Here is a 24,975-nt window from a genome sequence, read left to right as displayed (position 1 = left end):
AGCAAGGCAACACTCCTACATGCGACCGGCAGAGTGGCTCCAATGAATGGTCACCCTAAGCGAGAGAGAGCATGCGCATAGAGAGCGATGGGAAGGCAACAAAACAGCCGGCAAAATGCGCGCCAATGTCAAAACAACAGAAGCAACAACCACACAACTACAGAAGCTACAACAATTTTGTTACTAGTTCAAGTTCAATGCAACAAAAGCAGCAACAAAACGCCAGCACGTGACGCAAACAGTCTACCCCTACCTACCACAAACACAACAACAACAACAAAAAAAGACGGCGGGCACTGTTAATGTTAACAGCTGTTAGCATCGGCTGTTAGCTTGCCGTCGGACGCCGCCGACTCCGACGACTTTCGGGAACGAGCCGTTAGATTGTCGCGGCATCTCAAACGATTCGGACGCGAAATGCGAAAATTCTAAAGAAATTCGGACCCAATCATCGTACCGTGAGCTTTTTGGATAATATTTCAAGTGTTTTCGTACTGAGAATTCGAGTGTTAGATCGTATTTTCCCCTTTGTGTGTGTGAGTGAGTGGGAACGTGATTTTTGGGAATATTTATGCTGAAAAACTATATGGAAATGTCAAAACAAAACGAAATTGCTTCCATGTGATTCATGAAGTTTTTGAAATCTCAATAACAAAATATTCAGAAAAAAAGATTTGCAAAATTGTAAAATGACTAATTTATGGTACAATATATTATTGTCTTAATGGGAAAGGCCACAATGATATTTTGAAAGTTAATAGAAATAAGTGAATAAAATGGACGGATAAACAATCATTTTATTTAATGGATTCAATCCACTTTAAAGATATAGAAAGTATAATTTCTTTAATAAAAACATAAAAGATAAATTAAAATATTTAAAATATAAAAAGAAAATAAATTTATAGGTTATTATTAATTAAAACTGTTAATTTGTAAAACATTAACTAACTTCAGCTATTTAAATAGTGAATCACTTTTCATTTTTCAAAGAAACTTATACAATATATACATATACATATGTGTGTATATGTACTTAAAACAAAGTCGTAAAAAACAAAGCAATTCCAAACAGACTTTGGCCCAACTGTGACTAATTCCAAAAAACCTCCTCGCGCTTATAAGTTTAACGAGTTTCGACTGATATTCTGAAATCTCCCCGTTAGTGCACTCAAAACTTTAAGTTTCTGAGGAAAGATATTAGGTATTTTTAAGTGCTCTGGGATAGTCGCAGCAGCAGCATCAGCTCTTGCGTGATGTAACTTCAATTTGATTGTCGTCGGGATAGCGTTTCTGTGAAAAGTTATCCCTGCAATGATTGACACCATTTATCATTTTTCATGGCGGTAATCTCTTGGGTAAGCCTTGAAGTGTTGCCTTCTCCGGTTCGATGGCATCCATCAGCCAGAATTGAATAACTTAGATGATTTTATTGGCATAATAAAATTGGCACTGGGAGACATTAAATGAAGTGGCATTTGTCTTAATCGGCTCTATAACAACGAAAATGATCAATTGGCTTCCGGTTAGCTTTTATTTAGTACCACAAAGTATTATAGTAGTTATTGTGTGTTATTTTTAGAAATGATTTGAAATATTGCCAGCTTTAATCGGAAATGGAAGCTGTAATAGTTTTATACGTACACCATGGCGAATGCGCAATATTGCAAAAGCAAAAAAGTATAAAGCGTGTTGCCAGCGATGCAAATTCAAATTAACAAAACATTTTGTGCAATGAAAATATGCTTTAAGCATCCATCCATAAAACCCAATAACCAACGTTTTATGTGAAAATCCAAAGAACTGGAAACGAAATATTTCAACGAAAACCAAGTTAAAGTCGAAAGAGGAGGACGAGAATTTTCCCCCGAGCATCTATCCGACAAAGCTCTCGTGAAATTGTGCTTTGCATGTTAAATCATGTGAAAAACTAGCGATTCCAATTGCTCACTGGGAAAAAGAGTCTCCCGTAGACGACAATGTTGAAAGGACAAACAGAAGCAAAGTAGCCCAAAAGTGAATTTTGTCCCAGAGTCAGTGCACAAAACGAAAGTTCAATCAAACAGTATCAGCATCAGGATAAAGAAGCAACGAAAAACGTACTTTAAAAGGATTCATACTGTAAATATAATTCACATACGATACACTCAAACTGGTAAGAAAGTTTTAAATTATCCATAAATTTCCTCGAATTCGGAAAAGTTCTCCTTTCCAAATGAAGATTATTTCTGGATAACACACAATTTTTGGGGCACTTCCTGAACGTGCAGAAAAACTTGTCAACAAAGAGAACAAATAACGTTGATAGGAACCTGTCGCAGGTGTGCCTATGTCTTTCCGCCTCTGTGTGCTTTTGTATTTGTGATTTTGATTTGGGTGTGCGTGTCCCGATTAACAAATGCCGGATTCCTGTATTTGCGTGGGAACCAACGCCCAGACGGCAGACGCTAGACGCCTAGAGGTTCATTAGGAAATCTTTTGAAAAATGTTACGGCACGTGTGTTGTTTATATGCTGCACTCTCTGTGGGAACATTAACTGTGTTATGGCGTTGGAATTCATATACCTAGTAATTGAATGGGAGGAGCAACATTCTGTGTTGATTTTATAGAGAAAAACTTGCGGCACCAGAATTATGGGTTTGTTCCTAGAATATAGATAATATTTACCACTTAAATCGATTAAAATTGAATAAATATAATAGGGCATAAAGTTAAAAATTTCTTATAAATATAAATAAAATATAGACCACACCTTTTATAAATGTTTTGTATTTTTTTCTTCGTTAAAACCATTATCCATGTTTCCCTAATTCAAATAAAATCCTTATTAGTACCTCTTATCCTCGTACCTCATAAAGTAATCTCCTAAAAGTAATTTCCTAGAAAATACTTACAAAATTGTGATTGTAGCTTGATGTTCCCCATATAAAAAAATCACCTTTGGCAGTTGTTTCCTTAGAGAAATAACAAAAAAATTTCTTAATATAAATGTCTTCTATGGCTTGGGCAATGACAGCTGTCATTTCTCAAGGCCCACACCACATGCACGGGGTCCTCTGTTGATGATTATCTTCATCAGCTATAATAAATTATTTTACGCTTCGTGGAGCCGGAAAAAAGAAATCCTAATAGAGAAACAAAACAAATTCTGTGGCCAGTGTTCTAAAAAACAAAAAACCGCGTTCGACGGGCACATTTCCGGCAATTTCCTGAGACTCCATGTTGTGCCTCCCAAACCCCACTGCCATTCCACCGAGGTCTAAGCCCACCACAAATTAACCAACATCGTCTGATTTAGACATCATCAGCATCGGCATCAAGTGCTCATTCAATGATCAAAACTAAATGAAGCGGAAATGACAAACATTGTCAACTCGGCTCGGAAGGTGTGAGAGAGGTGGTGTCGTCTCTCTCCTCATCGCACTAGTACTCTCTGTTGCCGACAGGCTCTAGGGCTTTTCCCAGAGATGGCTTTAATGAATTTCCCCTGTTTCTGGCGGCTTTGTCGAGCCGTCAGATATTTTTTCCTCTGTTGTTTGTTGCGCCGAAAAATTGATTTAATTAAACTTCAAATTGAGAGATCAATTTAGATGTAAATTAATTAATTTATGGCTTAGCTTCTCTTTAAACGATTAATTAATTTAAGAGTTTTTCAAAAGCTACATTGAACAGATTGGGAAATATCTTAAAATCAAATGATTTGCCAAGTATATTACCTGTATGAGATATTGGACATTATCCACTCGAAAGACCCCATCGGAATTGCTCAATTCTGGCGTAACTTTATTTGCCTTGAAGTAGAAACACGTTTGCCACTTGACAGTGCAATAACAGCAGGGGGTTTCCTTCCTCCAAAGCATTCTCGAGTGAGTTGGCCGTTTTCCGACCAAAAACACACACAATTTGATTTCATAGCATGACAGACAGAGACGCTCGTCGTCGACGACAAGTCACGACAAGAGGATATTCGACTCAATGGCTTGAGATTGTTTCCTTGAGAACCCATCTGTGGCTGTGGAATTTTTAATATTGCTCCCACACTTTGTTGCAGGACGCGCCATCCTGCATTTTGAGAATAAATCTAGACCCAAATATATTTGTGCTACTCATAAGTTTTGCTCGTGAAAACCCATATCCGATTGCCACACTATTATTCCACCTTTTGCTTAAACCATACAATCCAGGAGAAGGGCTTCAAGCCAATTATTTAATTAAAAATCATTCATAAAAAATTCAAGGGCGAATATTAAGGATCCTACCATATTGCATTTTGCTTCTATATTCTGCTGTATTACTATGTGTAGTATTTCATTTGTTTCTTACGCCTGCAGCTCTCAAAACTTTCCTGGCAATGAGGATATACAAATTTGTAGAGATTACGAAGCGAATATAAATCCTCAATAAATTATATGAAATCGTATCATTATTTTCATTCCATGTCGGGACAAAACTCCCATATTTCCACACACATAGCATATCGCTATTTGCAATATTGTTCCGTTAACTATATAAAATCCAATCAGAAAGAAACAGCTTACTAAATATAACATTTTCAATCGCTGGGATACTTCAGCTCAATAAGTGGGAAAGGGGTAGGGCATGGGACGTTGAAAATCATTTCGTATACAGTAAAATTAGACTTAGTTTTATTTTGTCTTATTATTATTATTATCTATTTTTTTTAAACATATATTGTAAATTGGCTTATTTGTTGTCAAATATTAAAAAGTGAATGCTTTGAAGCTCATTAATAAGGGAAAGGATCAAGAAGACCCTGATGACGATGCTTAAAAGCTGGTATATTCCAACAGTAGCCAGAGCCAGACTGAAAGGCGCAACAGTTATAATATTGCTTGCAATTTTAATAACTTATCGTTGGAGTTTGCAATAGCATTTGTTTGGTTTTGTGTTCAAGATCCCAAATTGTCAATCCTCGGTACAAAAACCAAGGGTCTTTCAGTAAATGTTTCGAATTAAAAAGAATAAATCAACTCTTTTCTTACTACAAATTTTGTTCCTACAAAATTCAAAATTCATTGAATGGTCAATGCGATGGGGTGCTATGGGTAGACGTTACAGATTCTATACCTTCCCATGCCAAAGATACTGATCTTTTAACGTACCATAATGATGGAAAACAAATATATCCTACATAAAGGATACGAAATGAAATCCAAGATTAACAGTCATTAAATAAAATCAAAACGGCTACATTCTTTTTATACCCGATACTCAAAATGAGTATTGGGGTATATTAGATTTGTGGTAAAAGTGGATGTGTGTAACGTCCAGAAGGAATCGATTCCGACCCCATAAAGTATATATATTCTTGACCAGCATCAATAGACGAGTCGATTGAGCCCTGTCTGTCTGTCCGTCTGTCCGTCCGTCCGTCTGTCCGTCCCTATTAGCGCCTAGTGCTCAAAGACTATAAGAGCTAGAGCAACGATGTTTTGGATCCAGACTTCTGTGATATGTCACTGCTACAAAAATATTTTAAAACTTCGCCCCGCCCACTTCCGCCCCCACAAAGGACGAAAATCTGTGGCATCCACAATTTTAAAGATATGAGAAAACCAAAAACGCAGAATGACCATATCTTTTAGACTGCAGAATCTGAATTGGATCGTATTATTATTATAGCCAGCATCAAGAAAACAATTTCATTTTTTCTCGCCCTGTCTCTCTCTAACACACACGTAGCATAGGTGGCTTTGCTTAGAGTAAAACATTAGCGCCTAGATCTCAAAGACTATAAAAGCTAGAGCAACCAAATTTGGTATCCACACTCCTAACATATCGGACCGAGACGAATTTGTTTCAAAATTTCGCCAGAACCCCTTCCGCCCCCGCAAAGGACGAAAATCTGGGGATATTCACAAATCTCAGAGACTATTAAGGCTAGAGTAACCAAATTTGGTATCCGCACTCCTGTTAGATCTCACTATAAAACGTGTATCTCAAAATTTCGCCCCACCCCCTTCCGCCCACACAAAGGACGAAAATCTGTTGCATCCACAATATTGCAGATTTGAGAAAACTAAAAACGCGGAATCATAGATAACGACCATATCTATCAGATTGCTGAATGTGGATCACAGCAGATAATTTTTATAGCCAAAAGGAACAAATCAATTTGCACTGGCTACGCAGCGCCCGACGTCACGCTCAGACTGATTTTCTGTCTCTCTCGCACGCACTCTTTGTCGTGTCGTTTAATATTAACTGCGTCTGCCGGAGGAGAGCCATACTGACTTAGTATCGGGTATAACTGTAGAGTTGCGGTGTCCGCAGCAACTCACAACGTTCCCCCTCGTTTATTATAAAATAGAGAGAGTACATTTTGGAATTCATAATTAAATTAAGGGCACGTTCCTTTCTCAATTTTCAGGAAGGCTGTGAAAAGTAATTTAGTATTTTTGTTTGTCTACGCATTGTTTGTTTTTTAACTTACGTTTCGATTTTTCTTCTGCCATTGTACACACACTATATTTGACATGGCAGTCATTCATAAAATTAACTGTGACGTTAGTATCAGTATACGCACAATAAGGATCAAATTTGAGAGGACACTGTGGCACACACTTTGAGGCTCTGACTGGGACTTGCTGCTTGGCCATAGCCATAGCTTAAACACGAGAAAGCTAATTTAATAAATTTCTTAATTTAACATTTTAAAACTCACCAATGAGGGAAAGAATCAAGAGGACCCTCATGATGATGCTTAGAAGTTGGGATATGCAAACAGTATGAATATTTTGTAGCTTTCATGCAATGCATTTGAACATCCAGACTAATAGGCGTAAAATGTCTAATTTTGCATGCAATTATAATAAATTTCAGTTAACATTTGTTCATATATTTGTTTGGTTGTGTGTTAAAAATCTTTTCTAGCCAACTCTTTTCTTTTAAGGTCGTTAATAAGGTCAATTTTGACGTCATTTGCAGGATACGCACAATAAGGATCCACCTTTTTTCGACACCTTGGGTTACACACTTCGGCTGCCAGACTGGGCGTGGCAATAGGCATAGCTGAAAAGCGAGAAAGAAAACTTATTAAATTTGTAATTTAACGCTTTAAAACTCACCAATCAGGAAAAGAATCAGGACTCTCTTGGACGTTGGGAAATCACTTACAACAGTATGAATATTTTGTTGCTTTCTGACAGGCGCAACACTTACAATTTAGCATGCAATTAAATATATTAAATATATATTAAGAAATTGGCGTTTCTGGAAACACGTCGACCATGCCACCATATCTTTAGTCCGGATATAATTTTCTAAATTTAATTAAAGTATTTTAACTAACTGACATCATTTAAAATCATATTAAAATAAGCCAAAGTTCACATTTCCGGAATTTTTAGGTTTTTTTTTAAAATTCATTTTACTATTATCTCCTATAACAAAAATGATTGTGATAAAATTTCAGTCTTTCAGACGAATCTAATACAAATCAAGGGGCGAAACGAGGATGTATACTCAGTTTCCTTCTATTCGCTCTATTTGTGGATGATAAAGAAGATATTCTTTTTTCCCTGGTAGGGAAATCTTTACTTGTCAATTCTCGGCTCAAAAATTAATTGTATTCAAGTAAATATTTGGACTTTGAATAATAATAAATTGTTGTTTATATGTTACTACAAAGTTAAAAATTTAGTGAATGGTCAACCTAGGGTTCTGGAGATAGAAGTTACGGTTCCTATAACTTCCAATCCCAAAGATACTAAACTTTTTGTTTAACGATCAAGGGAAGACGTTCGCATTTGGGCTTATCGGTGGGACATCTCCATCGATAATTTTGAATACTGTGTCACCATTGATTGGAATCAAGAAAGTTTTTTTGAAACTACATATTTAAGATCATAGCTTACTTGTCATTTTAGATTCTCCACGTTGGCAGTCCTCATATTCTTACGAACAATTTTGGAGGCTTGAAAATTACATTCTGTTGCAACACCACACTGAGGCGATAGAATTTTGGTGCAGTTTGGGGAACACGTGGTGAAATATTGGTGTTCGGCTGTGGCCATAGCTAAAAAAAAGCAAAGCAATTTAAAGAACCTTAAAAATTGTTTGACCTAAAACCCACCAAAGAAGATGGAGATGTTTCAGTATATGAAAGGTTTTTAGGCATCCATTGCCGGAAAAGAGCACAACTAGCCTGCAAATGTGATTATTTCTGGTTGTTTACTTAGTAAATTGAAATTACTGTACTGTTAATATACTATTTATACATTTTTAGACTAATGTCAATCCTAATTTATATGCAAAAAGGCATGCCTAAAGTCTTGGCTTACCTTTGTATACTCCATACATATGTATCTGAATGTGATTAAACTCTAATTGATGTAACATAAGCTTCTTTTCTGATACATTCCACATTCGTATAATTTTGTTGTCCTTTTTTTCTATCTTTACATGATGTTTGCATCAGGATGTGTCATGTCTCAGGATTTAAGCCTTGAAGCTTCTCGAGTTTCCTCAACATTTACGAGTTTCCTTTACGACTGTTGCTCCGAAAATAAAGTAAAGTTCCTTGGAACTCATTTTCCACCCTTTCTTTTTTTTTTGCTGTTTTGAATAAAATTTCCCCTTCTTTTTTGGGCACTTGGGGAAATATGCAAAACTTGAGAAGCATTTTTGTATTGTATTTGTACTTTGAGGCCGCTGCATGCATATTTCGTTCATAAAACACACTCCTGGGGTCGGGTGGGCGTGGGCCCCCTTCGCATATGCAAATGCAGATAAACAAAAGGCAGCAAGACTAGGCCCCCTATAAATTGGCACTACAGAACTTATTGCTGGGATTTGCATTGGTAATATGGCGGATGAGGGTGCACCCGTACATTGCCCTCTCTCTCCCCAGGAGGGAGGTTCCTTCATTTAGGTCTTTGCTTCATTGAATCATACCGACCCGTCCCGTCCTACAGACATTTGTTTGCACTTCCGACCGACCCCCACGGAGAGCTTGGCTTAGAACCCAACTTAAAGTATTATATGCATCATTTACGGTTCAAAGACCAGCAGCATATCATTTATCATCACATTCTCAGGGTCTTGGTCTGGGTCTGAGTCTGGGTTGTTTCTCTTTGGTGCCTCCTGTTTGCATAATGACCCAAATAAACATGTTCCTTGTGCTATATATGAGTACGATATGTTTTCTAGTCTGTTCGCTACGTTCTGCCTTCTTCATATTAATGGGCTCCCTGTCTGGCGGGGGCTACTCTAAACAGGTAGGTCTCTCTCCTCCTGAAAGATGCCTGGACCCTGAAATGTGTCTTTAGGTGGGGGAAGGTATGTGTATGTGTCAGTACGGTTGATTAAACTGATTGCTATGCAGATTAGTCTGGGGGTTATTTACTGAATTTAGCTTAATTGCTATTCATTACTGGAATGCGGGCTGTACTGCTACTCATTCCTGTGTGAATCATGCGCAATATTTGCATATGTTTGCTGAAGTCTAAGTGGATGAGCAATGATTTCAAAGGAGAGATATCAAAAATGTTCTATAAATTTCTGCCTTTTAGTGGATGTACCTTGGGGTTCCTGGGGACACCAACTTAAATTTACCTTCCTTATTTTGCAAAACGGCTTGTGTTGGCTCGCCCCACCCCCATTGACCCTATCGTTCACACAATCAATATGAATCCATTGAATATTTTCCCATGTCAATCACACTTTACCCTCTGTTTGCCATTCATTTATATATATATATACTGAAAAGGATATGTATGTATTATCGAGAAGCTTTGGGTATCCATTGCCAAGTGGTTCTTGACATTGAATTCCCTGCCCTCCTGCCACGTTGACCCTGGTTCTACCTGGTGGCTCGTGCTCGTGCCCACCCCTTAATCTTATGTTCCAGTAGCAGCCATGGCGTATACGTAATGCAATTAGAGGTAACCTCAGGTCGAAATGGCCCAACAATGAAGACACGAACGCAATCCAAAAATAATTAGTTTCTCATTTATTATTTACACAACAATCAACAAGGAAACGGTGTTGGTTTTCACCCAGGGTCAAGACATTTAAGCGGTGACCTTCGGTGAAAGCGAAGACCATAAATGAACTTTCAACTTCGCCAAGAGACAGGCAAACGAGCCTTTAAGACAGGAGAAGAGACACCAAAAACCCTTTTGCCACAAACTTCAACAAAACCCTTTCCACCGAATGGCTTGTCGTCACGCAATCTAGCGGCTGCCACAATGTAATTTTCGCAATGCATTCATTAAGCATTTTCTTCTTCATGTTTTTCTCTCTTTTTTTTTTGCTTTGTTTTTTTTTTCTGTGCCCCAATTTTAAACTCATTTGCATGGAAAGCTGACTCTTTTCATGCCGTTGTTGCTCCGCTGTTGCTTCTGTTGCTGTTCCTTTTGCTAGTCCGGATAATTAGGTTCTCGACTTTTAATGCAGACAGTCATCGTCGGTGGCAAATTCTGTGTTGTTCAGACAACACAAATTTATGCTAACGAACTGAAATAACAGCTAAGCGACCAAACCGCACTCTCATTTAGGGCCAAAAGAAGTCAACCAACAAAATGAACAGTAGAAGTGCATTAGACTCGACTTCGACTAAAGGATACCTCTTACAAAGGAGTGGTTTTTAGCAAGCAAATACTGCATTAAGATATGCCAGCAAGTTTTCTCAAAATCTCGGGTTACATTGTTCTGTGATTAAACTCCTCTCGAATGGCTCGACCAATATTTAAGAAGTTATATGAAAGTTTTTTTCACCACTCATAACACTACACACCCTATTTTAATCGGGATTTTATTATTTTTATATAAACAAAATCCAAATTCCTATAGAAAATGTGAATATAATCAGATAAGCTTTGATCTGCAGCCAAATATTGAGCCAAATTTTGAATTTTCCGCTCACCGGAAAGGGCTGATTGGTGCTTAGTCCAAATAATGTCCACACTGTCGAGCGTTGTAATTCAAACATAAATCTGATGGTATGTGTTGCTCATTGCACACTTAATTCATTATTCCAAATGACATCCTTTGGAGTAATAAACATAGTGCACAATAAAGCGGAAAATGTTTTGCCAGATCAGCAAGTGTACTTTATATAATAAGGTATTTTAACTCTTACGTCTTTAATTCTAGTAGTCGCTGAGATACATATTCTCATAATCATCTGTCCATCCTGAGTAAGAACAAAAGCTGTGTATGCTTTATGGATAGGATCATAAAATACAGTCTCTAAGATATATTTTGATCTACAAAAATGAACAGAGGCCTCGATCTCTATATCTGTAATTCCTGATCAAGAATATACCATGTCGAAAAATCATCTCCTCTGCCTATAAAGTCCACCCACCGACTATAGGGTACACACTAATTCCCCAAACCAACTAACCATGGCAACTGCGGCAAGGGTTCTGTGTGGCATGAATTAGGGGACTGTACTTCCTGTTTGCTAGCAACAGCACAGATGAGCAGCTATACTTTTTGAGGTTTTTTTTTTTGGGGGGTAGGATGACTAGGGGGCATTCGTGAGACATGGCAAATCATCTGGGCTATAAACCACAACAAACGTCAAAACAATTTCCGGTTGCACAAGTCGACGACATTATGAAGCAGTTTTGTTGACTTAAATAATGTTGGTTCCCGCCACGGAAAGAGGAGAAATTGGTAGGGCAGTTGTTGTTTTTTTTGGCTGGGGCGGAATGGGTCGTACACTCAACAAGAACCGAAACTGAAACAGAAAACTAACTTTTGTGCGCGATAGAAAACTTTTGATGCTATAAATATCCGATTATGAGGAGCAACAAAAATGTCAGAGCGTGCGGGGAATGTGGTATTGCAACCCGATTACACTATGCAACACTATCTGTATTTAAGCTCCGAACTGAACCGACTTTTTCTTATAGATTCTTTTTAACCATTTTTAATGAATTATAGTTATAAACGGGTTTAAACAATACTCGAAAAGAGTATATTGGTAGATTAGATTAGATTAGATTAGTAGATTTAGATTTTTGCGGAAAGTGGATCTGTGTAACGCCCAGAAGGAAGCGTTTCCGACCCCATAAAGTATATATAGTTTTGATCAGCAGCAATAGCCGAGTCGATAGAGCCATGTCTGTCTTTCTGTCCGTCCATTCGTCTTTCTTGTTTGACGCCTAATTCTCAGAGACTGTAAGAGCTGGAACAACGAAATTGGAAAGTTGGAAAATATTAAGCTTTCAAATTCAAAATTGATATTAGTTTTGTTTCATTCTTTTTGTTAACATTAACGAGGCGTCGTTTAAGGTATTGATTGTACAAATCTATATATAAATCTATATATAAGGTGAAGCCGTTTCACCAACCCTCCTAAAACTGTAATGGGATCACAGCAAACGAAAATGACTTGTAACATTTTTAAGTAATAGAAAGATATGAAATATTGAATATCCAAATGTAAATCAATTACTGAAAGACATTAATCCTTTTGCAGAATGTGATTTACACAAAAATACTGCTATAGTCTGGCATGAATACGATCTGCTACACAATATTAAAGTGGTTTTCGAACATTTACCTATCCGCATTGTTAGCGGAATAAATCAATTCGTTTCACTCGATGCATTCCACTGACATACCAATCAATTGTATCCATTATTCTGGTCGCTTCCATTTCATTTGCTGAACCCACAAAATAGAACCACTATGCCACTATGTTGAAACCCCATAGATGGGTAGGGATGGGTTGGGATGCCATAGTAGATGTGACACAATATGGACCGAAACAACAGAAACAACAGACAGCAAATCAAGCGGTTCGCCATTGAAAAAGTAACTGAAAACTGGACAAAACGAGGGGCACTACGGCAACAAATGAGAGGGAAACAGAAACCCATTTAGTTCTGAGGAGAATTTTCATGAATTTCGATGTGTGGCCAGGTGCCAAATGGACGATGGCGGGGGGTACAAAAACAAGGTACAAATAAATGAGAAACGAGAGCTTAAAATGTTTTTGCATTTTCTGTCAAAGTGCAATTGTTCCGATTACAGGGGCGTGGCCGGGGCACGTTCCAGCCATCGCATTTTGTATGTAAATGGGCGGATCATCCAAACCTGGGTCTAGGGCGGTATAATTGAATATTTACAATGCCAGGATTTGTTTTTTCAAAAGGATAGAGCCTGAAAAAGGGTCCCCATTTCGTTGTATGTATTATTGAAGGCGTTTAACTGAAGGACAAAATGTGCTTTAAGCTAAGCAAAAGTCTGTCCCGGAAGAAAAGCGACTTCCATGTTCACTTCTACCATAAAAAGCCAATAAAAAGATCCTGGAAAATCACATCAGGGAAAATCAGAAAACTTTGTTGTTGTCGGTCTCATAAGCACACACACACGCACGCAAATAAGTTGGAAAAACTCTCACGCACCCACATGGGAATCAATTTTATATAAAATGCTTCATTTACAAAATTAAAATTCATTCATTCAATCGGAAGGGAAGCAAAGAGGGGAGCGGCATGGAAGAAGCCAACGGTAAAAGTGCCATGAAAATTAATTTCAAATGAGGCAGGGAAAGTCCTCGCTGGAACAACCAACCAACCGCCAACGTCTGGGAAGATAAATAAAAATTAAATAACAGCCCAAGAAAAACAGGCAGTAAGTGCCAAAAAGTACCGACACATACATGCGTGTGTGTCTGAGCTGCACTTAATGCCAGGGAAAATCCGAGGAAAAGACAGATGGAGAAAGTAAATTCTCGAGCGTGGGAAGTGCGATGTGAGCAGGTGGGAAATGAAAGCCTTAAAGCTTATGTTGGGGCGAAAACCCAAGTGGAAAACAGAGTAATAAGGCAATAATTACGAGCCAGAAACTCCCAGGGATTTTCTATTCCTTAATCTAACAATAGTTTGGGTTTAATCTAAAAAAAAGCGGTCCCGTGACAATAAAAACAGCAGCTAATTAAGGCAACTCCGCTGGTTGAAACTGCCAGACATCCTGCCATTTGATGGTCTTCTAGTTGATTGTTAAGTTTATGAAAGCCCCCATTCAAAGGTAATTGCCAGTTAAACGGATATAGCCCCATCAATAATGAATGAAGTCCGTTTCATTGAAGGCCAAAAGCTTCACTCGAGCACTTGAGCAAGGATACTTTCGCTTATGCCTTCAGCTTTTGCCACTTGCTTTACGCACCTTCAATTTAATTCGATTTACCAGAAATATTTCACGCCAGAAAATAAAAAATAACGCCATATATAAAGGAGTATATACCCAACCGTATAAACAGAAGCGTTGGACCGCACAATTCCCTGGCCGATTGCTCTCGTGGCCAGCCCCAATCAAAAAAGCAGGAGGGAGAGCCAGACCGAAAAGATATTACTTTTGGGCTCTCAGCTCTCTCAGGCGCCGCACCGGACACAATGAGGTTGTCACTTGGCTCTCAGTACAGGGTCGTCGCAAAAATAAGGGTATATTCTGTGTTGTATAAGAAGAGCGTAAGAGATCCCAGTATTTCAAAGGTACTCTCTGTTTGTGGAAACGAAATGATCTAAAACATCTAGATAAGGTATAAAAAGACACCATCAAATCTATATTTTAGGCTATATTTTATTGACGGAAAAAAAAAACAAAGGTTCAAAAAAATCCTTGTCGTTGTGGCCTCCAATAAGCCACACAAAAGGATATACCAAAATAGTGGGTATCCCCGTAGTCTTAATATTCAAAATGGATCTCGTATTTTATTTCCTTCCGTTTCATTTTGTTCAGTCCTTTGCGGGCGCTGGCACTTTTAATGACAAATTTAATTAAAAATCATCTATGGAACTTTTGTGAACGTTAAGTTGCGAACTGTAGAGGCTGTAAACTCCGTTGATGGCTGCCCTTCAATCATCCAATCCATCACTTATAGACAGCCATACTCTCTCGCTCTCTAAATGGCGCTAATGCTTTGCTATCAATTTTGAGATGCCGTTATGCAGGCCCATAAATTCTTGGCTTTGACGTTGCGAAAAACAAACAACGTGAACGAGTACAAGTACTTATCGTAGTCGTACAACAAAGTGGCCATCATAAAACTCATGGAGTAAATCACACTTTTCGTTTGTGTGCTTTTGCATTCCGAGAGCATAAATTAAATTTAGCGCTAAAGAGCAAAGCCAGGAGCAGGAGCAACAGCCACGGAGAAAATCAATTTTGTGTCGCCCCCGTACTTAGGGGTACCACCTGAACTTTCACGGAAATTCCATTGGAAATGGCGCTAAACTGATAAACTTATGAGCCTTGCCTCCTTCTGCCCTGCAGCCATGGATATTATTTTGTGTGTTTGCCGCTTGGCCTGGGTTGGGGGGCGGTGCGGTGCGGTTTGGTTAAAGGTGATGGCTAAGGGATCTTTGCCACAAGGACAAATGATTACGAACGCTTGATAGCAAGAGACACAATCACACACACAGACACACACACAGAAAATGGCGGCTATGCCTTGGGGGGCCATCTGACAACTCGACAAGTGCTGGAAGGACCCAAGAGGCGGGCGGAGGAAACATTTTGGGTCTGAAATAAGCTTGAAAGGCAGCAGGAGAGGCAGAGCATAAGAGTATACTGAACGACTGATTGGTACTCAGCAGATTAAGAGTATTAATCAGTAAAATTATTATTAATTTGATCTTAATACTATCCAAATACTCAAAAAAAATGTCTGCTTCATTTACGGAAAATCTTTCCACTTTTTCTGTTAAACTTCCAGCTGCATCTACCCAATGCTCCCTTTTGTATCCCTCTGGCAGGGTATCGCGTGTAATAACGCTCTTGAATTTTAAATAAGCCAAGCCACAAGTTGTGCAATTTTGCGCCAAAGCAAAGTTTTTTGTCGGTGTAAAAGTAATCCCCAATTAATTGAATCAAATGCCGAAACTTGGCTTATCCTCTAACCAGGCTAATGGCGCACACAAATGGCGTGTGAAAAACTTGTCAAAACGTCCCAGACGTGATGTGATATATCAGCAGGAGCTGGATATAGTACTCTTATGAGCATGAAGATTGACTCCCAGGCAAGGGTTTACTAAAGTTGTGAGTGGCATGAGCAAGGTTTAACGAAACTTTTCGAGAGGAGAGCAAATGTCACAAGGTTGACTTAATGCCAGTGCAGGTGTCATCCTGTTTTGACAATGTCAATCACAGCAGCTTTCACCTAACCACAAATATACATATTTGTATTCGTATGTATTTCTGTGTGAAATTATCCAAGGCACTGCCAGGGCCTTCACGGCGTATACGTGATGTGATTGTTTTGCTCAGGACCCTAATGTGTGTGCGGCATTTGCAATTTGATTAGTGCAAAGGGCACGATAAGCTGAAGGGAGACTTTATTCCTGTCATATGCCGAGCGACTTTTGGCACTCGACTTTGGCCTTATGGCTTTTCGTAGCGACAGAGTGTTGGCCCTTGTTGGATGCTCTACCAAATACTAATACAGTTTATCACGAATCAGCTATAAGGGCTAAATATCATTAATTATATACACTTTATATGACCTCTGAAAGGGTATACCAGTCTTTTTTGGATGCTCTATCAAAATTGTATTTAAATTTCAATAATTTGAAAGTTTCCTCACAATTTAAGCAATTTTCATTCATGTCATGAGAACTACAGATTTATCATTAATTAAATATATTTTCTATGGCCTCTGGAAGGGCATACCAACATTGGTTTCCCGAAATTAAACTTCTTTGCATTTTATTTTACGTTTTGTATGTCTTCGATTAGTTGCTTGGGAAAGTTTTTGTTCTGCAGCTCCAGACAGAAGGCATTCGAAAATAATGAATGGCCGAGAGCAGTTTCGGTATTGCTCTGTTTTCTTCCTTGTGAAGTGTTTGATTAATTTTCCAGCTAAAAGTTTTGCCCCCATCCGCAGTGCCCGCCGTCTGGCCATCATAATTATAATGTAATATTTATGCGGCGGCTGCCCGACAAGCCGACACTTGAGCATGATGGATGATGGCCTCAACATATTTTCAAGATCCGGCCCCGTCTCGGCCATTGTTTCAATTTCTATCTTTAGTTGTGGCCTATCTGCCTAATTAATGAGCCTCTCTAGGAGGGGCCTCCCAATCCCCTCGCATCTGTCCTGGGGAAATTGCAAGGCACTTTAGCTTGCCTCTATGCCAGTGTGTTTTTGTTCCTTTGTGGAAATGTATGGAATGTGCTCGTACTCGTACAAGTTAAATTACCTCTGGGAGGCTGGCCCGAGGACTTCCTCTAGAATGTTTCTTCTGTCACATTAGAGCTAATTTGAAATACATTCAGGCTCCCGAATGCTCTACCATAAAAGTTAAGTGTCTATTGTGGGCCCTTGCTGTTTTTTAAATCATTGGACTGATCCCGGGCTATTCTGTATGGCGAATAGCGAATATATTTCCACCGAAGAGAATTTACATTTATTAAATCCGTCAAAGTAGTTTCGACACTACAGTTACATCTAGCTGCCCTTTGGGTTTAGTAGTATTTAAAATTCATTTTTCGGAAACACTCCCCAAAATATTAATTTTTGGCATAAATAATGCTAAAATTTTCTCGATTTGCAACGGGTATGCAAATAACAGGGTATATCAGAAATGCCATGTTCACAATGCGCCAGATGTCGAAGGGGACAAAACCTCCTGAGAAAGGCCCTCCCCCGAAAGGCGCTGCCCCGAAAGACCCACCAGCAAAAGGCCCTCCCGAAAAAAAGAAGCAAGACGAAACGGCCATTCGAGGGGGCAGTAAATGCAACCCCAAGAAGAAATCTGGGGGTGCTCCTGCAGCTGAAGCCGTGAAGAAAAGCTGCGATGAATTGCTTAACAAAAAGAGCGATAAGAAGAAGAAGCAAAAACTAACGGCAATTCAAGGCGGTGGTCAATGCGGTCAGAAACGAAAAGAATCTGCCCACAGTGGAGGAGGCATGAAGCTCTGGCGAAGCATATCCCTCTTCGCCATCCTGCCAATGGTGGCCATACTGACGATTCTTGTGTTCAGCACACATAAGGAGCACGAACATCCAGAGTTTGTGTATTATCCATTCATGTACAAGCGAACGAAGACGTATTATTTCAAAGATGGCAATCGAACCGCTTTTCATAACAGCAAACAGAATGCTCTGCCACCGGCTGGCTACGAAGATGAGATAGATGAAGGGGGAATCGGCCAGGAACCAGAGACGGAAAATGACAAAAAACAACGTCTAAGTGATTTCCAAAAATTGCTCAAGGATTGGAAAAAGCATGCGGGCGCGGAGTCAGCAGCTGCTGAGTAGCAAAAGAAGAAATATCTAAGCCGAAAAATGGGAGATGGAAAATCAGCAATTAGGGCAACAGAGAAGAGAATAATGATCACAACCAAAAGCCAAAAAGAAGAGAAGATCATAAGAGTGGACTACAGAAATTGCTTCATCTACAATGAGGGCGATGGCATTCTTGGCTGGATTCTTTAAAAAACAAAACCATCAAAGGAGGTTCTTTAATTCAGAATTTACACAGGATTTCTATCGTTCCTTTGTAAACTCCATCAAAGCAGGTTTCATACTCTAGAGAGACTATTTCAAAATTCATTTTTCGGAATTCAGTCACAATAAAATTTTGGTTTTTGGATTTATAAATTATGCTTCACAAATTTCGACTCATAAACCTTTTGCAAATATCCAGGAATGCAAAAACTAGCAAAAATATTTCTTCGGAAACATCTAAGCCTAAAGTCAATGGTACCGAGAATAAAGATTGCATTTCTAAAGACGAAACAATCATTCGTGGCGGGAGCATGTGCAAGGCCAGGAAGAAATCTCCTTGTTCGCCAATCGGTAAAAAGGGAGCAGGATCAGTGGCAGCGCAGGCAAGCTGCGAGGAACTGCTTCTGAAACGTACGTGTAAGGGCGTCACGATCGACAAACAAAATCTAGCGACAATCCAAGGAGGCGGTAATACAAGTGATCCATGCAATCCGCCGAAAGAAAAAGAACCAGCCCACGGTGGAGGCATGAAGCGTTGGCGAAACATATCCCTCTTTGCAGTCCTGCCACTGGTGGTCATACTGACGGTTCTTGTGTTCAGCACACATAAGGAGCACGAACATCCAGAGTTTGTGTACTATCCTTTCATGTACAAGCGAACGAAGACGTATTATTTCAAGGACGGCAATCGAACCGCTTTTCATAACAGCAAACAGAATGCTCTGCCACCGGCAGGCTACGAAGATGAGATAGATGAAGGGGGAATCGGCCAGGAACCAGAGACGGAAAATGACAAAAAACAACGTCTGAATGATTTCCAAAAATTACACAAGGATTGGCAAAAGAATGGTGGCGGAAGTGATGCTCACGTCAAGACGGAGGCGGTGGCTGCTGAGAGCCACGACACAGCTGCAGAGACTGCGGAAACGAATGCTGCAGCAGAGGAGAAGCATCCCGAGGCCGAAGAGAAGCCAAAAGAAGTGGCCCAACTTTATTCACACAAGCTCCCGATCTACGATACGGAGGATTAACATCATCTCCACTTAAAAAATCCACCAAAGGATGTTCTTTTGGAAATTCCTCAATCTTATTAAGGCAGGCTTTTCCTGGGTTTTCCACCAAATTGTTGAAGCAGCCTTGGGTTTGCCTCAAATGTTGGGGCGGTAGCCCTTTCAAATACAAATTTATTGCCTACTTTAAGGCGTAGTGCCAGTTTCCGTTTCCTTTCTGCTATGGCTGTGTTGGTGTGTGTGTGGGGGCTAACGCATGTGCAGGGAAAATGCATTTCCAAATGATTTTGTAATTTATTTCTTTTTGGGTTTTGGGTTTTCATTTGATAAACCAAAAGGAACCGTTCTCCGCAGCAAAAGCAGCAAAAGATTTACGATGTTTGCCCCGAACCCTTGAACTATCGGACGAGCCTAGTGGAAGGTGTGTGCCGCCTCCTGGCACTCAACAGGCCCCCACCCTAACCCTTGACCTACAGCCTGGGAGCGGCCGGTCCTACTGTTTTGTGGCTTTGGAAATTCCCATTTGCATTTGCATTCAATTTAATTGTTGCGGTCTGCAAATGGTATCGAAACCACTGGCCCTTTCTTGTGGAATTAAAATGGTTTTCGGTCTTAAGATTGAAACGGAAATTGGTTGATCGAAAATGCATTCAATTTGCAAGTAAAGGCGATGGAAGGGGTTTCCAGGTTGCGTACGTAGTTGTATTTTTATGGACTTTTAAATTGTCGTTCCATACTTTGCGCTTCAGCAGACAGCCGCATCCAGGCTTAGTCCTTGCTGCATATCTCTTTCATTTCCGTCTCTGGGCTTTCCGATTTTCTCACGCCTGTCATACACAGAGAGTGGCGGTTGGGTGGGTGGAAAATCCCCAATTGCCAAAAGTTGCTCAAGTCAGGCGCGAAATTCTCCAAAAAGTTGAGGGCTATCCATGCCGCGAGCAGGCGCCGAAAAGACTTTGCATAATCTTCGACCAATCCGACACCCCATCCGCCTACTCACCCATCACCTCTCCCTAGGGACGGAGTGGTTGCCCATAAATTATGCAATGGGGGCTAAGGAGCCGGTTGAATGCAAATTTAATGAAAATTGTCGCGGGCAAAAGACGTTTACCAATTGCCGTTTAAGCCCACTCGCAGCCTTCCCTCCATTCTGGCCATTCGAGCCATTCGAGCCATATAAATTGCCGTGATGCCCATAAATATGCAACGCGAGGCACGCCGTTGGCGCCGACGGCATTTGTTGCAGCATTTTTATGGCACAAATTGGTGTCACAACGGAGAGCGCACGGAGAGCGCACGGAGGGTGCCAATCGAGCCGGCGATGTTGTCTGCTAAATTGGCTTCCAATAACATGGCCCCACGACCCACGTGTGGGGGTCGGGTTCGGGTGGTGTCGGGTCGTGTCTGGGCCCACCCTCTGCTATCCTAAAATACATATCTCTGTTACGCTTGGTAGACAAACAAAAGTTTTTGGCCAACAATGGAGCGGCGAGGCCAAAATGCCGCAAGGCTTCCAAGGTCGGGTTGCACACATCCTCGGATTCCTCGTGCACCTGTGCAGGCCGACCCCCGTCCAAGTGTCATCCAAAATTTGTATGAACGCATTTTTCCTACCAAACACTGGGCCTGCCCGTTGTCGGCTTTGAGCTTTAAGGACAGAATATAGGAACAATTTTTTTGGTGCTGCTAAAAATTTAAGATTTTAATAAATAGTTCAGTAAATATTTTAAACAGGGTTTAAAGTCTGCGAAGAATTGTATGTTCGTTGAAGAAATATACATTTTATTTTAGTCATAATCGGAGTTACATCGGGAATGTATCTTTACTGAAGGCAAACCAATGCGAGTTGGGGTACGATAAATCACTGCCCATCGAGACACATCTAATAATGGTAGGTAATGTTGGGATAATAATCCAAAAAGAAGCCGTTGGCTTGGGCCTTGGTCCAGGGCCAATTACAGAAAAAGCAGCTTTGTCTGCCAAAAGTTTCATTCAATTTTCGTTTGTTTGGTTTGCCAAAAAATTGAAAAATTCCACAGATCATAAATCATGGTTATCATGAGGGCTTTCGCACTCATTTTCGCCAATGCTGCTCTGGTACCCTTTCCATTTTTCCCCATTTGTTCGCTCACATGTCGGACCAGTGGGTGATGGCCGGAGGAGGGGTGGGAGGCCATGGGAAAGCATACTTCACTTGGCTCTCCCTGGCATACTCAATTACCACTTAATGTCCTTACTTCAGCACAATTTACCAAACATTGGGCCCGGTCCTATGGCCAAAGGAGAGAAGATGTGGATAGCTCTCTGAAAGATAGGAAAATGGAGCCGAAAATTCCAATTGCCACAGCGATGCAACATGCAGCCGCTTGCCACATGCCTCATGCCGCATGCAGCCCCGCAACACAAAAACCGGAAAATATTATTTCTCTGCAATTTGTTCGCTGTGTGTGCAAGTTGTAATGACTTTTCTTTCATTTACCCCCCTAGTTTTTCCTCATTTTTTTTTGGCTTTCCTTTCTCCTGTTTTGCTGGTGAAAGGCTGCACAAGAAAATTGCACAAGTTTTTTAGCAGTTCGGTTTCGTTTTCGGTTTCAGTCGTTGTTTTTCTTTTTGCTTTATCATCGCAGTCTGACGTCTTGCGTGATTTTTGTACATTAAATTAAGTTCGAAAATGCCGAACACAGTGAAGCGAAGACTATTTTTGTGGTTCCCCTCAGTAGGATGATGGGAAAAAGTGGCCTTAGTGTGTTACATTAAATGTTCACAGGCTTTAATTTTTCCACCAAACGAATCGTAGGCGTTCAGGCAATTGTCTTCTGGCTTATACAGGAGACAGATACCCTTGGGGACTGTAATCAGGACTGCTGTCGAAGGAAGCTTTCATTGCACTTGCAGTTGGGTTTTAATTAAATCAGTATCTGCCAAATCAATTTAGAATCCACGCACCCCCCCGCACTCACCCGCTAAAGTGTTCGTTTTCATTTGTCGGAAGCCCGCAGAGAGAGAGCCCGGCTGCTTAGCGGCATCTCAGGCAGAACGGAACGTCAATCTGTGCGCCACTTGGCTCATTAAAGCGCCAAACCATTTCCGTTCCGGAAGTCGTCGCCAGCGCGACAATCTACTCCAATCCACTCTGCTGCACTCCGCCTTATAGCACTTATAGCCATCCAGGCCCCATCAGGTGCTTGAAGTGCACTCGAAGGAGGTCTCGAAGGGTACAACTGCAATGGGAACTTCTGCTGGAATTTAGTTAAGGGGGTACTCTAGGAAATTCTGGTTAAACTCTAACAAAACAAGACACTTTGGGAATGTTTTGTTAAGTTCTGAACTAACCAAAAGTTAACCAGTAACTAGGGGGTAACCCCCGGCTCACTCGCTTCGGCAAAAAACTTTTGTATATAATAGGGAGATATTCATTTTGTGGCATCGATTCTTTATTCGCTAATCGATAGCTAATTATAGAGAGAGAGAGAGAGAAGGATCGCGTCAACCTCGCGGTTATCGGACTTCAAATTCGATAACAGCCGGTTGAAGGCTATCGCGATAGAGTATCCGTTGAGGGTAATATGAGATAGTTTACGGTAATCAGGTAATAAGGGATTGCTTTACAATTTAGTAAGCTGTAATTTTCAATATTAGCTGCTTTAGGATCTCCGAACCAAGGGGTAAACTAAACAATCCATGGGTCACTGCCGTTCCCATAAACATAAACACACCCAGAATACGAGTACCTAAAATAATAATCATAAAAATAACAATTAACATTTACAGGAATGAGCAAAAATCGCTTTTCTGGTTGGGTTAAGTAAGCCATTAAACAAATATGCCAATTGCCATTCAAACTAATTGCAGTGAAAACTCAGGTGAAGACTGCCCGAGCGTGGGACATCATGTAAATGTTAAAAAAACAAACAGACGGAAGAAACACAATATAAAAATATATATGAAAGACTGAACAACAAAAAATGGTACTTGAAAATGGGCCGCACTGCAAAAAATGCCACCACTAAAATAATGATGAAAATTGCTGAAAGCTATTATTTTTTTTACGTTAAACCAAGAATACCCTTTCACAGAATATTTTTCATTGAATGTGCACAGAGCATATAGGTACTTGCGTCCTTCCATAAATGGAAAATGTGCATTTTGTGCATCGCAAGTAACGAACAAATTGACATACGGACAGACAGCATTTGCATTGAGTCCTAGCTGAAGGAACTCATGTTTGGAATTGGCATGACTGAACGCCAACTCGCGGTACAAAATCGACTACGAGTACTCGAGTGTAAAAATGATTTTCCCCATGGCCATGGCAATCGGAAAGTGGATGTGTGACTGACTGTTGGGGATGAGATGTTCGCTTTTGAATGCATACGTCGGACGGGAGAAAGTGTATCATTACATTTGGATGTCATTGCACATTTTTGGATGCAGCAACAAAATCCCATCAAAAAGTGTGGATACTGTGGCAAGTCACTGTCGATTAACCCTTAGCTTACGACACCTAAACTTCTTTAACACATGGCCATTATTTAGTGAGGTAAACCCGTTTGAAAATAAACAATAAAACAATAATGAAGAAAAAAAAAAATAAGTTTATAGAATTATACGGAACTCAAATAAAAACACTCCCAGGCTTCTGCAGAGAAGGTCAGATACAAAAATGATCAACCATTATGGTTAAAAGGCGCTGCCCCAAGAGGTATATCGGCCGCCTCTGCTTGAACGAGCTCTTCTGTGTGGAGGATCAGCGTCATGTCCGAGTCAAAGGAACGCCCAACGAGAAACGAGGCATCGAGCCACAAAATCTGCCCTACCGATAATTATTTTGGCCTGAGGAGAATATTGTTACGGAACAATGGATTATCTTGTATTATATCAGGCTGATAACGTGTTATCGAATCAACGCGATTGGTATTCCAGGTATTAAATATCCTAGAAATACGTTCAACTATCCAGTCTAGAATGTTCAGTACATTTTAATTCGTTGATCCAAGTAATAGATACAACATTTCTACAGTCTACTGGGAAGTCATAGCTATGCATATTGCTTATTTCCTTGATCCATTAATATCATATTGTATTCAAACTTAAATACCTTGACTAAAATTCGTCTGCCCTTATTCGGGCAACCTATAAGAACCAGAAAAGAACGATTTCGTCTCGTTTATGATTGCTTCCAACCCATGGAAATTTGTAGCAGTTTGGTAAAGAGACTGCGAATTATCCCAGACGCTCAGCTTTCAGCTTCTCGAAGTGAAATTTAAATCTGCTATGAAGTACATTGTGAAGGGCTTTTATTATCCCCATCTCGAAAGGTGTACTTCTAGATGCGTGTTAAGGGCAAACTAATCCTGGTGCCAGAGTCTGCAATCATCTGGTCTGGGTCTGGGGCTGGGGCTGGGTCTGGTTCTGCGAGCACACAACAACACTCTCAGCCAGATCCGGACAAATAGGACAGGCTTGTTTTCCTTGTGCCTCTGCATGTGACATTGCTTGACAGTTTGTTGTCGTTGTATTGGACGGCAGCTATC

The 24,975-nt window shown here is 40.2% G+C and overlaps 3 protein-coding genes and 1 long non-coding RNA gene across 11 annotated transcripts in view; 3 read left to right on the top strand and 1 right to left on the bottom strand.

Moving 5' to 3' along the window:
* Positions 1 to 387: 387 nt before the first annotated feature.
* Positions 388 to 24,975, top strand: part of LOC108163951 (trissin receptor) — a 42,263-nt gene continuing 17,675 nt past the window's right edge. Inside the window, exons 1-3 of one of the 8 annotated variants that reach the window (XM_033393373.1) lie at positions 395 to 536; positions 1,583 to 2,155; positions 6,950 to 7,142. Coding sequence is in view for 2 of the 8 variants with exons in the window: in XM_017299492.2 (XP_017154981.1) it covers positions 1,341 to 1,358 (18 nt within the window). In the remaining 6 variants the exon portion in view is untranslated. Of the gene's footprint in view, positions 541 to 998; positions 1,359 to 1,582; positions 2,156 to 6,878; positions 7,143 to 24,975 lie in introns of those variants that run through there. The other 7 variants (XM_017299496.2, XM_017299494.2, XM_017299495.2 and 4 more) reach the window with 7 other exon arrangements.
* On the bottom strand, positions 7,353 to 8,165 carry LOC117188858. The gene is made up of 3 exons (XR_004472919.1): positions 8,097 to 8,165; positions 7,879 to 8,039; positions 7,353 to 7,812 (listed from the first exon to the last, which is right to left on the bottom strand). It is a non-coding gene; the product is annotated as an uncharacterized LOC117188858 (long non-coding RNA).
* Positions 17,435 to 18,625, top strand: LOC108163954. The gene has a single exon (XM_017299503.2). It carries the CDS (start codon positions 17,511 to 17,513, stop codon positions 18,240 to 18,242), a length of 732 nt encoding a protein of 243 aa, XP_017154992.1. The 5' UTR covers positions 17,435 to 17,510; the 3' UTR covers positions 18,243 to 18,625.
* On the top strand, positions 18,261 to 19,643 carry LOC108163953. The gene has a single exon (XM_017299502.2). The coding sequence runs from the start codon at positions 18,587 to 18,589 to the stop codon at positions 19,460 to 19,462; it is 876 nt and encodes a 291-aa protein (XP_017154991.1). The 5' UTR covers positions 18,261 to 18,586; the 3' UTR covers positions 19,463 to 19,643.

This window comes from Drosophila miranda, chromosome 4 (genome assembly GCF_003369915.1).
Source record: "Drosophila miranda strain MSH22 chromosome 4, D.miranda_PacBio2.1, whole genome shotgun sequence".
Classification (NCBI taxonomy): Eukaryota; Metazoa; Arthropoda; class Insecta; order Diptera; family Drosophilidae; genus Drosophila; species Drosophila miranda.
This window is presented reverse-complemented; position numbering and strand designations above follow the sequence as displayed.

Bases quoted from the DNA above. Each gene is read 5' to 3' on its own strand.
- LOC108163954 (XM_017299503.2), top strand. From the start codon at position 17,511: ATGCTAAAATTTTCTCGATTTGCAACGGGTATGCAAATAACAGGGTAT.
- LOC108163953 (XM_017299502.2), top strand. From the start codon at position 18,587: ATGCTTCACAAATTTCGACTCATAAACCTTTTGCAAATATCCAGGAAT.